The 14,961-nt window shown below is 38.4% G+C and overlaps 2 protein-coding genes across 4 annotated transcripts in view; one reads left to right on the forward strand and one right to left on the reverse strand.

Annotated features, from left to right (window-relative positions):
- Nucleotides 1–14,961, forward strand: part of tnni3k (TNNI3 interacting kinase) — a 118,736-nt gene that overhangs the window by 70,181 nt on the left and 33,594 nt on the right. For 2 of the 3 annotated variants that reach the window (XM_039736150.1, XM_039736152.1), the window contains exons 19-21: nt 69–121; nt 1,002–1,134; nt 6,182–6,291. In XM_039736150.1, the coding sequence (XP_039592084.1) occupies nt 69–121; nt 1,002–1,134; nt 6,182–6,291 (296 nt within the window). The remainder of the gene's footprint in view (nt 1–68; nt 122–1,001; nt 1,135–6,181; nt 6,292–14,961) is intronic. The other variant, XM_039736151.1, reaches the window with a different exon arrangement.
- lrrc53 (leucine rich repeat containing 53) overlaps nt 10,910–14,961 on the reverse strand; it is a 28,183-nt gene continuing 24,131 nt past the window's right edge. Inside the window, exon 6 of the mRNA XM_039736149.1 lies at nt 10,910–13,839. Coding sequence (XP_039592083.1) covers nt 11,336–13,839 — 2,504 coding nt within the window. The 3' untranslated portion in view covers nt 10,910–11,335. The remainder of the gene's footprint in view (nt 13,840–14,961) is intronic.

The raw sequence follows: 14,961 nt of genomic DNA on the forward strand, positions 1-14,961 counted from the left end.
TTGGTCACTCTACTTTTAAATAACATACTATTGACTTTCTCTTTCATTGCTTTCATTTTCTTTTTAAGAATCCAGATTCCTTCTGTCTATGGATGAGGACAACATGACGAAACAGCCAGGGGTTTGTATCATTTTGGCTCTTGATTGTCAGAGTGGTTAAAATTATTTGTCATTCTTGTATGTACAGTTATTTCAGTTACATTATTTGGGCTTTTTTGTGCATTTATTTCTTCAGGGGCTATAATTACGTGTGCTTCATTTTACATTGAAGCCACCATTTTACAGCTCTGGGTCACTATTACTCTAATGATCTTTGTTAGGCATGTGATGCCCATGTCATGTCACCTGTGACATCATGGCAGCCTTTTTATTACAAAGGAAAGACTTTAATGAAAAATTTTGTTCTTGAGCATTTGTCATGTTAGGTGGTCTTTGACTTTGAATTTATTGTTATCGCTTAAACTTAAGCTACATTTGCCTACGATTTTGTTGCAACTAAAATTTCTGAATGTTTATTACAGTGCTCATCAAGTCTCATATCTAAAAATCTCTGTGATCACATTGTTAATGTTGTCACTCGGCTGATGACGTTTAACTGCCAGATACACTCTGGTGGCCGAGTCTCCTCACATAGTGTTATTAGAGGTAGGAAGTGTAAAAAACACACTTGAAAAGCACAAGAACTGTGTGTTTTTGTTTACATGTTTTTAAATACTAACATTAATAATCCAAGATAAATAACATACTACTGTCAAACAAGACTGGCTTTCTTCAAAAGTCAGTGCCCTGCCAGTAATTAAGAGAAATTAAAAAGGTTAAATTGTATGCAGTGTTAGTTTCACGTAGTCATGTCTCAGTTTTTGCACTGTACCATACTGTAAGACCAATACAAAGTTTACTGACAGGGCAAACATTTGTTTTTAAGTAATTGGGAAGCAATGCCTGCAGTGAAAGAGTGATTATAGTGAGCCACAGTAATTCCCTCTCTTCTGAATCCACAGAACCTGCGATGGATGGCCCCAGAGGTTTTCACACAGTGCACCCGCTACACTGTTAAAGCTGATATGTTCAGTTACGCCCTTTGTCTCTGGGAGCTGTTAACGGGAGAAATTCCATTTGCACACCTGAAACCAGGTAAGAAACAAAACAAAATTACAATGTCCTTCCTAAATTATTGCTTTGTTCTAATGTGACATACATTTTATTACCACTTGACCCTGAACTAAGCAGGTTTAAAAATATATAAATGGATTTCTTTCTTTCTTTCTTTCTTACGGGCCGGCTTTGCAAATTTGTGTTCAAGTTACAATTTTCATATGAACACCTACAAATGAAGCAGCACTCTGGGTACTTACCCTCCTCTGCTTTTTTTTCCAACATATTTTCATTTTTGCATAAAACAGATTATGTTCGACAAATAAAAAATTGATTCCATTCATCTTAAATTGCCAAAGTGGAGAAGGCATGATCTTAGAGATCAGCTACTTCATGACAGAGGTCTGAGCAGGTCTCAGAAATGGCAGAGTAGGATTTGCTATGTTACACATTTCATATGTCCTCTCTTTCACTACGCCTGAATTAAGTTATTATTGTTTTTTACTTTGAAAGTTAGATTTTATTTTCACCTGCTGTTATTATCATGTTCTAATAAACAATTGGGTAACCTACTCATCTCATTTAATTTTCTTAAGCCACTTTTCCTGGTCAGGGTCGCGGTGCAGCAGCACAAATTTCCTTTCCCCAGCTATAGATTCCAACTGTTCCTGGGGAATTTCCAGGTGTTTCCAAACCAGCCATTAAATATACTGTAGTTCTGCCACAGAGTCTCTGCCCAGTGAGATGTCCAGAGAACAACTAAAGGGGGAGTCAGCCAGATGGCATCTCATGATAAGACCAGACCATCTCAACTTGCTCCTCTCAATCCAGAGGAGCAGCGACTCTACTCCAAGGCTCTCTTTAATTCTAAGTTTCTTACCCTGTCATGGAGGATTTATAAAATCTGATCTCGAAGAAATGAACCATTATAAAAATTGGGAGAAAAGGAAGGCTTCACTTAGAAGTTATCCCAGCTTGGATTCAAAGAGGGTTTTTGGGTCTGTAAAGGTGGCCAGGTTACTTACTTCTCAATTTTGATGCCAAGCTGCCAGTTGAATAACATAATACAAGAAGCAGTGTTAATACTGGGAATATTTAATGAAGCATAGCAGGAGAAAGCAAATCTTTTTATTTTGTGCTATACAGTCTGCTAATTGGAGACTAGAGAATGAAGATGCCAAAGTATGGAGGTCTTGTGTTGCCATCGGATGTATTGAAGTACTCCCTTTCCAGTAAAATGAATGTAGCTGAACTGGCTAGGACTGACTGGGAAAAGAGGATTTCCTGGAGTCAAATTGAGGCTTTACTGTCAGATACACTTCCCATTTTTCTCTCTATTCCCTGTTACCAACAAAAAAAATCACAGGCTGTTGTCTGAATTGCCTGGAAGACATTACCCGCTCTCACTATCTCACCAGAGCAACAAATATCATTAAGGATCCTTCACACCCGGGTCACCACCTCTTTGATCTGTTGCCCTCTGGTTGGCATTAAAGATCTTTGAAAGCACCGACCAACAGATTCAGAAACAGTTTCTTCCCAATGGCCACAAATGCAGTGAACAAAAATAAGCAAATTTATTGTTACTACTGGTTTAATTTTTGATCTCATTTCTTTTTAAATATATATTTTATTTTACATATAATATATACCTATATCTAAAAACTGGGCTAAGTGTGCAATATCCTTTAGTGCAATAATATTTTTTTAATATTTATTATTTTTATGTTGTTATTCCTGCGGTGGGTTGGCACCCTGCCCGGGATTGGTTCCTGCCTTGTGCCCTGTGTTGGCTGGGATTGGCTCCAGCAGACCCCCGTGACCCTGTGTTCGGATTCAGCGGGTTGGAAAATGGATGGGTGGATGTTGTTATTCTTATGTGTAATATGTGTTGTAGTTTTTTTTTTTCACAAATGTAGTGTCATTTACTTTTTTATACCCAGCTGGAGTGGCACTTGTAATTTCATTGTCATTTTTTTACAATGACTATAAAGACTTTCTATTCTATTCTATTCTATTCTATTCAGAGAGAGTGTTAAACATTTGTGCATCGGAGTGGCAGAGCTCTCTCTAGTCTAGGATTAAGAGTGTAATGATACGTGAATGAAAAACAAACCTAAGAAAAGAGAGAAGATAGACACCATAAGGATAGCTTCTGAAATAAGAAGTTTAAGCTGGTTCCCCACAATAAACAAGGGCCACAATACTTGAACTTGCTGTGACTCACCATGACATGTAAAAGTTCATTGAACTTTTTTAAAAGCAATCGAACATTCCACATTTATGGAGACAAGCCAGTTCTGAGTAGTTTCCCCCTTACTTTTAAACTTGCTCCATATTTTTTCCATCTTCGGGCAAGCTGTTCCTGCAATAAGGTGCAAAAGGTAGCGGTGATCACAATGCTACCAGCTGAGTACAGGAACATTTAATATATCCCACTTTACATTCTCTGAGTCTCTTGCATGTTCAGATGCTATAGATGTAGGTAGCCATCAGATTCTTCTGATCCTCTTCACTCACTCTGTGACAAGTTTCAAGTTCCCAGCTCGTCCAAAAGGCAGTTGATAACTGGCTGACCAACTGGCTCAGGTCTGTGTCTGTGATGTTAACAGCATATCTTTGATTTAAAAATTCATTTAAGTTTAATAGTAAAAAGTCAGAGGCTAAGTCTTAATCCTAGTATTAATAATAATCAAGGTTATTATAGTTTTGCCTTTTTATATTAGTTTTTATTTCTATTTTATTTTTATATCCTTTAGTTTTAGTAATTAAAGCATGGTTAAAGAGCTACTAATGGAGTTTAGTTTTGTGTCACAAATCAGATGGAACTGTACACTTAACAGGTTAGGATATGAGTTTTAAAGCTTACAACACTACATCGTTTACTATCTGGTTGTGTTTTTTGTCTGGTAACAACAAACATAATCAAAAACAGATACTGAATATGAACAATTTTATACAATTTTATAATTTTTTAAAATATTTTCTATATAATTTGTGCTGAACAAATGTGCAATGATTATTGGCACTTTTTATCTTTTCTTCTTTTATTGCCCAGAATGGGCCAATTTGTAATGAAATTTAGGTGAATTTAAAGGTTGAGGTTTTTTTTTTTTACATTAAATGTCTATACCACACAACATACCCTGCTCCAAGACAATATGCTTATAATGAATGCCTTCAATATTGCATTCAAAAATCTCCCATACTGCGCTTTTTATTTTCTACCAGCCATATTGATCTCTGATTCCATCTCAGGCGCATTACTTTTTTAAAGCAAAAGTGATTGGTCAGCAACAATATGCTGATCTTGTATGATGATCTAGTCAGTCTCTCGATCAGTCCCGCTTTATTTTCAGAAAGGATTTCTCCTGTGCGAAGTGGCAGTTGAATTACTGTCAACAAAATGAAGGCACCTGAGAAATAAACTGAAACGTTACTCACTCGTGATTTTTATGTTCATATAGTAAAGGTTTTGTTGACCAGCACATTCCGATTTCAGGCGTTTAAATTACATCTTGATATTCAACAAGCGCAAAGAAAGGCGGCACAGTAAATTGCTTTCTATTTCACACGCTTTACTCTCCCGTATGAACAGCTGCTCTCCTTTACCAGCCGCCGTTCACTGGATGAATATATTCAGGCAGCTCATGGTGGATTTCTTTCTGTTTTAGAGTTAAAAGTTACAAGTGTTAAAGACTAATGACAAGAATATTCATTCAAAGACTAAAACTAAAAATATTTTTAGTAAATTATTTTATTTCAGTTAATCTTTCCAGCTACTTTAATAGTTTAGTTTTAGTCTTTCATTTCAGCTTTGCTAATTAATTTAAAATCAGTTTACGAAAATATTTTTTTAATAATAGTTTTGGTTTTGATTTTATATTTTGTTAACTATAATAACCTTGATGATAATTGAATAAATTGGTTAATGATTGTACTCCTGTAAAAGTAGCCTCCAGCGTGACTTTTGGAATATTTTTTTACCTCCACCCAATAAAAAGCTTTTGGTTTTTTCTCCTATTTCAATCCCTGTATCTGATTTATTGTTGACATACGTGATACTCATAAATTACAAGTAAATGTGTGTCCATGATGAAGGTGGTGAAGTGAGGAATTGAGGTGAAGGCCTGTTGACTTCGAGCTCCTTGCTAAATGGGACTCTAAATCCAGACTTTGTTTTCCAAATCTGCTCTTTCCAATTCTGGGTCACATAGCCTATCACAGAAGCAACAAACTGAGAATAGTAACCAACACTGAATGGGGCACTGGTCCATCACAGGGCACGCTTATAGTCACACCCATACTGATTCGTACAGAGCATTTCAGAGACAACGTCTAACCTGATATCTGTGTCTTTGAGATTTGTTATTAAAAATATAGTGTCAACAGAAACATGGAGAACATGCAGACTCCACATAGACATTAATGAGGTGGAGGCCCCATTAGTGTGAACCACATTGCTGTATCAAACATAGATAACGAAACATAATACTCTCAAACCCATTTAATCCATTTTGGGGGTAAAGGACTGGACACCATGCCAATGTGCACAGTTTCCAGGCTTTATAATACTTTAGCAAATAACCAGATTTAACATTGCACCATTTCCAGGTAGATTATTAGGACACTGTTAATCAGTTGCTTCCATAGTTCTACAACTTAAACACTGTTAGGTAAAACCACACACCCAGGGTCAGACTGTGATTCAATAGTGGGGACAAAACCAGCAGCGTTGTGCTTTGCATTCTAACATCAGATCTACTAGGAAGATGCAGTTCCCTCGAGCTACCCGAATCCCCCAGTTATTGTCTATCAATATTGTTCTCTTGCATGAATGCATCCTGTGGTTCTTTCAAATAGCTGTCTGTCACACTTTGATCCTATATCTATCCTTCTTCCCCCTACATTTCTACACTTTCATTGTCTCTTACCATATTACATGAGTCATAACTGGATTGATAAAGCTGTTCAGGTCTTGCCTGGCTTGCCTTACCTTCCATCATTTGTATTTTTTGTCATTATTATTGACTGACTGCATATTGTACTGTAAATACAAATCTATGTGTTCATCTGTTTTCTACAGCAGCAGCAGCAGCAGACATGGCCTACCACCACATCAGACCCCCGATTGGATACTCCATACCCAAACCAATCTCATCTCTTCTTATGAGAGGATGGAACGTCTGTCCTGAGGTAGGATCTTGTCAGGTACAGATAGCGACGTGTACAGGATTACCGGTCACTTAATTCTGCACTTGTTCATTTGTTTTGTGTGCTGGAAAATCTCCAGGAGCTTCTGAAACATGACCTAGCATGTTATATGGGAAGAACAAATAAAGGCAGGCAAAGTAACATGACAAGAAGGGAAGATCCATCAGCTGCCTACCTTTCTTGTCATATTATGCAGCTTCAACCTGGGCTGCTTGGGCTGCTGCCACTTTTTCTTTACTTATTCCTTTTAATACTAGGAGGTGGCCCTGATGCAATTCCTTTAAATGTTTAATACACTTGTAAAGGTATTGTTGACACACTGGTAACTGTGGGCAACACATGGTGAATAATTAAATTTATGGACTTAGGTGTGTGTGTGGAGTGTGTGTGGTGTGTGTGGGCCATATCCTGTCACAACTTGGCCTTGGGGACGGAGCAGTGTAGGCCTGTATTGCAGTGGCCATTATATCCTGCCCAAGAGTCCGACCTGTTTTGTAGATTTTTACCAGTGGCAGACTTCTAGCCCATGGCAGCCTATAGCACACACCAAACAATAGCAAACCCAAATGAAGGCCCCACTGAAGGCATCACTCTGCATGTGCTGTAAACGGAGGAGTTAAAAATCTTGTATGTATTAATAATTCATTCTACAATTTTCCAACACATTCATTTAATTGTGAGATAGCAGCAGGACAAAGCCTGATTTGGCAGCACTGGGTGCAAGGCAGGAACCCACCCTGTACGTTATCTCTGTCTATTACAGGTACGCTAACGCACACAGCCTCTCTTAAACAATTGAACTTTCAGGCAATGTTCTAAAACATTTGGATATGAGAAGAAACATGGAGTACCAGGTAAGACTGCACACACACAATGACCAGGCCAGGATTTGATGCCAGGTCCCTGAAGCTGCAAGGCTGCAAAAAATAAATAAATAAATAAACACAAGCATCACTACTCGCTGCCCTTGGGAAAACCAGATACACAGCGACCTATGTATTGAAGATTTCTGTAGTGCAGCAATCATTTATTTATTTATTGCATTGGGTCAGCGTGATCTGTTTAAGGGAAATTTTACTAAATAGCATCAATTGCTGTTTAACTTATTTATTATATTTGCATTTGCATATTTGTTCTTATCAAGTGACCAGTAAGGCTAATAAAGGAGGAGATACCTTTAGCTCAAATATAAATAAAAGTTCTGACTTAAGGGAAGCCCTAAGGCCTAATCTTGCCTTGCTTTTACCCTTAACTTTGAATCTAAATTTTTCTGTTTCAGTTGTGTACATTAAGTTTACTTGCATCCACTTGTTGTGAAAAACTCCATCATCCTCTACAACAGCTCGCTGGATCTCTTTTAGCCTAATGGCATTGTTTTCTCTCACCACGTCCACAATTGTCATGGTGTCAAAAGTTGTCTTCTCCCACCAGAATGAGGCAGTGGTACTATTCTGACAATGCAAAGGTCATCAATTTATCAATTGTTCTACAGAGGTCACAGATTCTACTATTTAAACTGCAGAAATGTTTCATATGACACTGAAATAGACTAAATGGGGGATCAGACACCCATTCTCATTTCTGAATGTCCTTATTACAGAAGCCAGTGTAGACCATGGCACCTGAGGCTGTACCTGTTGACTAGCTTCAGCCACACTTAGGCCATGGTTGATAATATGGTCCACAGTTGTTGCCCTTATTTCATTAGACACCCTTTAGACTCTGTTCACTTCTCTCCCTCTACCCCTGCCCCTGACTCTTTCTTGTCTTCTGTGTGTTCCTCGCCCCCTGCCATACCAAGCATTCGGACACGATGTCCTCTCACAAAGCCTGGTCCTTGTACCTGCATGACACCTTCTTCCTGCTCTATTTTCAGCACTATTCACTGGATGAAACCTGAGAATGACATATGCTTGTGTGTAATTACCGCAGTGCCATGACATGCAAGTGTGATACAAGATTGAGAACATAGGTTTCTATTTTTTCAACTGAACGTGTTCTGAGAAGATGCTGTTACATTTGTTTGGAGTTCAACAGCAATTTTAGTTATACCAGTGACAGCATCTGACTGGCCTTGCACTCTCATACATATCTGAAGAAATGTAATGCTGGACATTGAGAGTGAGAGATCTAGAATTCTGATTGACAAAAATACAAACTGTTTTGAGGAGTTGTCAGAGTTAGATGAGAAATGCATCAGCACAATGACAAAACATCTTTAGTAGTTAAGTATACGTAGAAACAATAGCAGTTGAGTACAAACGCAACGAGAAATGCTAATGTAGGTGGGTAAATATGTTACTCATGTGAGAATTGCATCAAAGCAATCAAGAAAACCTATAACTGATAATAAGGGGGCAGGAGCTCAGAACACTGAGTGCAAGCCAAAAACAATATGATTATGGAGAATGGTCCACTGCAGGGGGCAATCATGTGACAAAATCAGTCCAACCAGCCCCCCACATATCAGCCCACTTTAGAATATCCAGTTAGCCACATGTGCAGTACTGTACACATCTTTGGGGTTTAAGAGAAAATCACTGTTAGAGATGAAGAGAAAATGAAAATTTCAGTCTTAAATTGACCAAGTCAGGAGTCAAACCATGGCCTCTGGAACTGTGAGGCAACCACACAAACCCTCACAGAAATTAATGAGAGACTATTGTACTTTGTACTTACAAATGTCAGACACTGTTTGTGATAAATCCATCGATCCTTCTGTTTTCTGAACCTGCTAATCCAGTTCAGGGTCACTAGTCACAACATCACTGCAACTCGACCACATCTGTGGTGCCAGGCAAATTATACATAGAAAACTAACATATGGACAACTGTGATAGCAAATACTCACAAATACATATTTGTGATCATACTGTATGACTATAGCACAACCCAAACAAAAAAATAGAGAATGTTGGAAATTAAAGTTAAATTCTACCAGTCTCGTCAATAAGAGCTGTAAACTACAGTATGTCACAGTGTGGTTTTGACAATAGGCAACATGGATATTATATCTTAGTAAAATAAGGTGCCACATGATAGGTTGGACATCAAGTAAATGAAGTGGGAGTTCAGGGTGATGTTTTTAGATGGGTGCAAACTTGACTCAGACACAGGAATTGAAGGGTGATATTGTGAGGAAACTTATCAGAACTGGCTGATATTAAGAGTAGTGTCTCACAGGGGTCAGTGCTTGGGCTGCTGCTATTTTTAATAAATATAAATGATTTAGATAGGAATATAAGTAAAAAACTGGTTTAAATATGCAGATGATACCAAGTAAGGTGGATTGGCATATAATTTGGAATCCGTTAAATTATTACAGAAGGACTTGGACAGCATGCAGGCTTGGGTAGATCTATGGCAAATTAAGTTTAATGTAATTAAATGTAAAGTATTACATGTAGGAAGTAAAAATGTGAGGTTTGAATTCACAATGGAAGGTCTGAAAATCTAAAGTACACCTTATGAGAAGGATTTAGGAGTCATAGTGGACTCTCCGCTATCAACTTACTGACAGTGTTCAGAAGCCATTAAGAAGGCTAACAGAATGTTAGGTTATATAACACGATGTGTGGAGTACAAGTCACTGGAGGTTCTGCTCAACCTTTATAATGCACTGGTGAGGCCTCATCTGGAGTACTGTGTGAAGTTTTGGTCTCCAGGCTACAAAAAAGGACATAGCAGCACAAGAAAAGGTCCAGAGAAGAGCGACTAGGCTTGTTCTAGAACTACAGGAGGGGATGAATTATGAGGAAAGATTAAAAGAGCAGAGCCTATACAATTTAAGCAAAATAAGATTAAGAGGTGACATGATTGAAATGCTTAAAATTATGAAGGGAATCAATACAGTGGATCGAGACTGTTATTTTAAAATTAGTTCATCAAGAACATGGGGACACAGATGGAAACTTGTTAAGGGTAAATTTCACACAAACATTACACAGAGAACCATAGACACTTGGAATAAGCTACTAAATAGTGTAGTAGACAGTAAGACTTTAGAGACTTTCAAAACTAGACTTGGTTTTTTTTTTGAAGAATTAAGTGGATAGTACCAGGGTGCTTTATAGGACTGACTGAATGGCCTGTTCTCGTGTAGATTGTTCTAATTAAACTGTAGTTATTTACATACAGTTGCGGACAGCAGACTTCACTTAGTGTGTAAAGAGTAAAAAAAGATGTCCCAGTCTTTAAGAGCTCTTCCTCAAAGGTCTGGAGTCCTAAGCCAGGACACTGTCTGTGTAAGGTCTGCATGTGCTGTCTGTGCATGTGTGTTTTTCCTGTTTTTTTTTTCTTCATTCCAAAGTGGTTATGTTTAAGTTAGTTGGCAACTCTAAATTGGCCCAGTATGAATTACTGTAATGGAGTGGCACTCTGTCCTGATGCTGCTGGCGTAGGCTCCAGCCCTGTGATGCAGAATTCTTAAAATAAATAAATAAATAAATAAAATAAAATAATGGGAATGGATAAAATTCACACAATTTTAGTAGAAAATCTGAGGGACCAGGTGCATCTGTTAAACAAAAGAAAAAAAATGAAAAAAAGATAAAAGCTTTATTAAAAACAGTACCAATACAATTCAAACTGAGAAAAATAAATTAGAGAATCTTTAACATATTTAGTCCTGTAGACTGAAAAAAGCTTTCCTGTAACTTCCATCTTTTACTTGAATTGGTTTTCTTGGATGGCTGTCCCATATGATGATGCAGCAGGTGATGTTGCTATCTTTCAGTTCGTGGCCCCTAATTTAACTCCCATCTGGGTGTCTTCTTAATGAGTTTCCTTATTCTCTTCATGCTCATAATGGATTCCTGCCACTGTGCTTAGACTGATTTGTGATTTGCAACAGAGTGGTATTGCTTCCAGGTTTGCCTGCTGTTTTGTATCTGGTGCTGTCTACGTAGGCTTCAGCTCCTTATGACACTATACTAGACAAAGTGACTTTGCAAAATGGATGAAGTTCTTGGCATGTGTGGCTTTCTGAACTAACTAACCAGCTACGTTACAGTTTGCTGATCAAGGGCTATCGTATCTTCTTGTTGAGTGTGTGCTGTGACTTGATATTTGACTGTTCAGGAAGAACCAAACATATTTTCTTCTTCTGACTGCTGTCTCCAGACGCCATGTCGATTTCTTGTAGGATGCCAACACCTGACAAAACAGAATCAGTGGCAGATTTTTCAGATGCCACTTTTGGAATAAGGAGCACTTTAGGTGTTTCTGCCTGAAAGCCTTTTGTATTGCTGGTGTCACCTTGGGTCGACAGGCCAAGTAAGGACTTAGTGCTGTTATTGTTTGAAAGGTTTTCCTTGTTTACATGTTCCTCAGTTGTAGCAATAATTTCCAGTTCGGGCTGAGTCTGAGATGTTCCCGAGTCCAGAGTAACCGATAACAAGGTTTGGGCTATGTGGCCATTAACTGGATTTTCAAGTGCATTTATGTTACACGGCTCTGCAGCTCCAGTGGGGTCTTCTGGTTTTGCATCCTCTACCTCATTTGCTGGTTCTTCTTCTGTTACAGTAATGCTCTCATTAGGAGTATTTTCTGAAATGTCATCCTGTGTTTGTGTCTTGTCCAATTTGGGGAGCTCTGCCATCTCTGTACTGTCTTCAAGATGTGTTGACAGCTGTGGTGCAATGTCTTCTGGAGATGGGTCAGTCTGGCAGTCCTCTGAGTCCACAGCTATTTTATGCTCTGGAGTTTCAGCTTTCTGGCTTTCATTGTTTTCATGCTGCTCCGCCATTGTATTAGCATCTGCTGAGGGCAGATCTTGGGGTGGAAAAATGTCATTTAATACCTCACAGTCAACATTTACAGAAGCACCTTCTCCTATGTGCTCCTTTGTCTCATGGATTATTTGCAGTCTTTCATTGCTCTTAGGTTTATCAGAATCTGATATATCGGTGGTGTCTTTTTGATATCTGTGATCAGCATCTGAGGATTGTTCACTTGATAGATGCTCAGTGTTTTTGGTCTCTGGGCTTTGTGTGATAAATTCTATTGAATTTTGCTTGTCGGTCCTTCCTTCTGTGTTTACTGGGAGCTTGTTCACATTGGGTTCTGTAGATACATGGCTTGTGATTTCTGTAATATTGTCTCTGGCATTCTCACTCTGCTTCAAGGCTTTCTTACTGATGCTTTTACTGTGCAGCTCTTCTTGCAGAGAATTGCTGCTCTGCAGGAGGCTTGGCGACATTACCTCGTCTTTAATATTCTTTGATGTTTGATCAGGTTCACTTTTGTGTTTATCCTTCACAGTTTTAGGTCTTTCAGTTTTTGATTTGGATTTCATCTTCCCAGTTGATCTAATGTCTGGGGCATCCAGTGCAGCTGATTGATCTAGAACAGGTATAGCGCACTCAGTTGTTGCTGACTTCTCTTTTAGCTTTTTTGTTTTGGCCTTTTTCCCTGATTTTATATGATCTTGGTCCACACTCTCTTCAAGAGTGACCTTCTCCTCTTCACACATTTTTTGAACTTGTTTTGTTTTGGCCTTTTTCCTTGATTTTATCTGATCATGGTCCATACTCTCTTCAAGAGTGACCTTGTCCTCTTCACACATTTCTTGAACTTGTTTTGTTTTGGCCTTTTTCCCTGATTTTATATGATCTTGGTCCACACTCTCTTCAAGAGTGACCTTCTCCTCTTCACACATTTCTTGAACTTGTTTTGTTTTGGCCTTTTTCCTTGATTTTATCTGATCATGGTCCATACTCTCTCGAAGGATGGGCTTCTCCTCAATCCACATTTCTTGAACTGGATAAACTTTGTTTCGTCTGAAAGGGTCTAAATTGATCTTGACTTTCAGTAAACCATCTAAACAGGCTTTGGGTTTTAATGTAAGCTGAGTGGACGAGTAAAATTTTTTCTCTGCTTTAGTGGCTTTTGAATATGAAACACCTCTCTCCACTTCCTCGCTCATTCCTTTTGTTTTACCAATGGGCTGCTTAAACTTTGTGCTGTCATGTGTGCTGCTTTTCCTTCTTTTACTTTTAGGAGAATTCAGGCATTCATTTACTGAATCGGGTAAATTAAAGGAGACACTCTTTTGTGCCTGAGTTAACTTTACTCTTCGTAACTCAGAGGGGTTTTCAGTTGTTTCCCTCTCATGATATTCATCTCCAGTTGATTTTCTATAAACTTTCTCTTCTGTTGTGCTGCTGTTCATTCCTGTAGTCCCTCTAGAGGAGTGGTTTCTGGGCCTTTTGCCTGCTGTTTGTGGCCTACTCCTCTCCTCATTACTCCCTTGCCTGCTGTATTTGTAAGTTGTATTACAATGAAAGCAATCAATAGTGAGGTAGTCTGGCAGTAAGTAAATATTTTCTTCATCTGTAAAATGGTTGCTATGAAGATCTGTTTGTGCACAACTGACATCTCCTTTACTGGACAATTCTTGTACACATGTAAGAGGTGTTGTGTACACAGGGCTTTCTTCTTTTTCAAACATTGTAAAGTTCTTAGTTTGACAAGGGCAATCATTGTGACCTGTTGTTCTTCTCCATCTAGACAGCTCTTTGGTTCTGTAATCTGTAAAAGAAATTAAATAATGAAGTGGTATCTATAAATGACTTCCTGGAATCCAATACACACAGCTTACCCCAAGATTAGTCCTTAATGTCTGAGGTTCACATAGCAGACATATCTACAGTGCCTATAAAAAGTATTCACCCCCGGGAAGTTTTCACATTTTATTATTATATTATTACACAACTTTGATTTGCAATGGATTTAATTTGGCTTTCTTGACAATGATCAAAAGAAAAAAGAAAAAGATGTTTTAATACCAAAGTGAAAACAGATATCTGCAAAGTGGCCTAAATTAATTAAAAACACAAAACAAAAAATTATTGATCTCCTAAATATTCATCCCTGTTAATATGACACACCTAAATCATCGATTGGCTTTAGAAATCACCTGTCTAGTTCAATGGTGATCATCTGTCTGGGGTTTCAGTTAACTTTACTCTAAATGCACCTTATCTGGAAGGTCAGACTTGAGGTGGAGCCCTAAACTACATGAAGAAGACAAAATAACGTTCCAGGCATCTCCGTGAAAAGATGATTGAAAAGCACAAGTCAGGGGATTGGAGATAAGAAAATATCTAACTCACTAAATATTCCTTGAAGTCCAGTTAAAAAGAAAAAAATGTAAAGAGCACGGCACAGCTGTAAATCTACCTGGAGCAGGCTGTTCACAAAAACTGAGAGATTGTGTAAGAAGAGGATGAGTCCTGGGGCGGGGCAGGGGGGCATTAAGAGACCCCTGAGAACTCTGAAGGAGTTACAAGCATCAGTTCTAAGACTGGAGAGACTGCTGACACTAAGGTGGAACTTTTTGACCATCAGAATAAATGCTGTCTTTGGTGTAAAGGGAAACCCTACACATTAATAACAAAATCATCCCCACCAAGAATCATGGTGGTGGCAGCAGGCCCTGGAAGGCTTGAGATGGTAGAAATTGAAAGCTGCAAAATACAAGAAACTCCTGATACAGTTTACAAGAAATCACCACTTTGGGAGAAGATTTGCTTTTCCAGCAAGACGACAGTCCCAAGAATACAGTCCAGGCTACACAGGAATGGCTTAAAAGCCAACAATGTTACTGCCCTGGAGTCAGAGTCCAGTGCTCGTATTTATCAAGCATTTCAG

Source organism: Polypterus senegalus, chromosome 14, assembly GCF_016835505.1.
Source record: "Polypterus senegalus isolate Bchr_013 chromosome 14, ASM1683550v1, whole genome shotgun sequence".
Lineage (NCBI taxonomy): Eukaryota > Metazoa > Chordata > Cladistia > Polypteriformes > Polypteridae > Polypterus > Polypterus senegalus.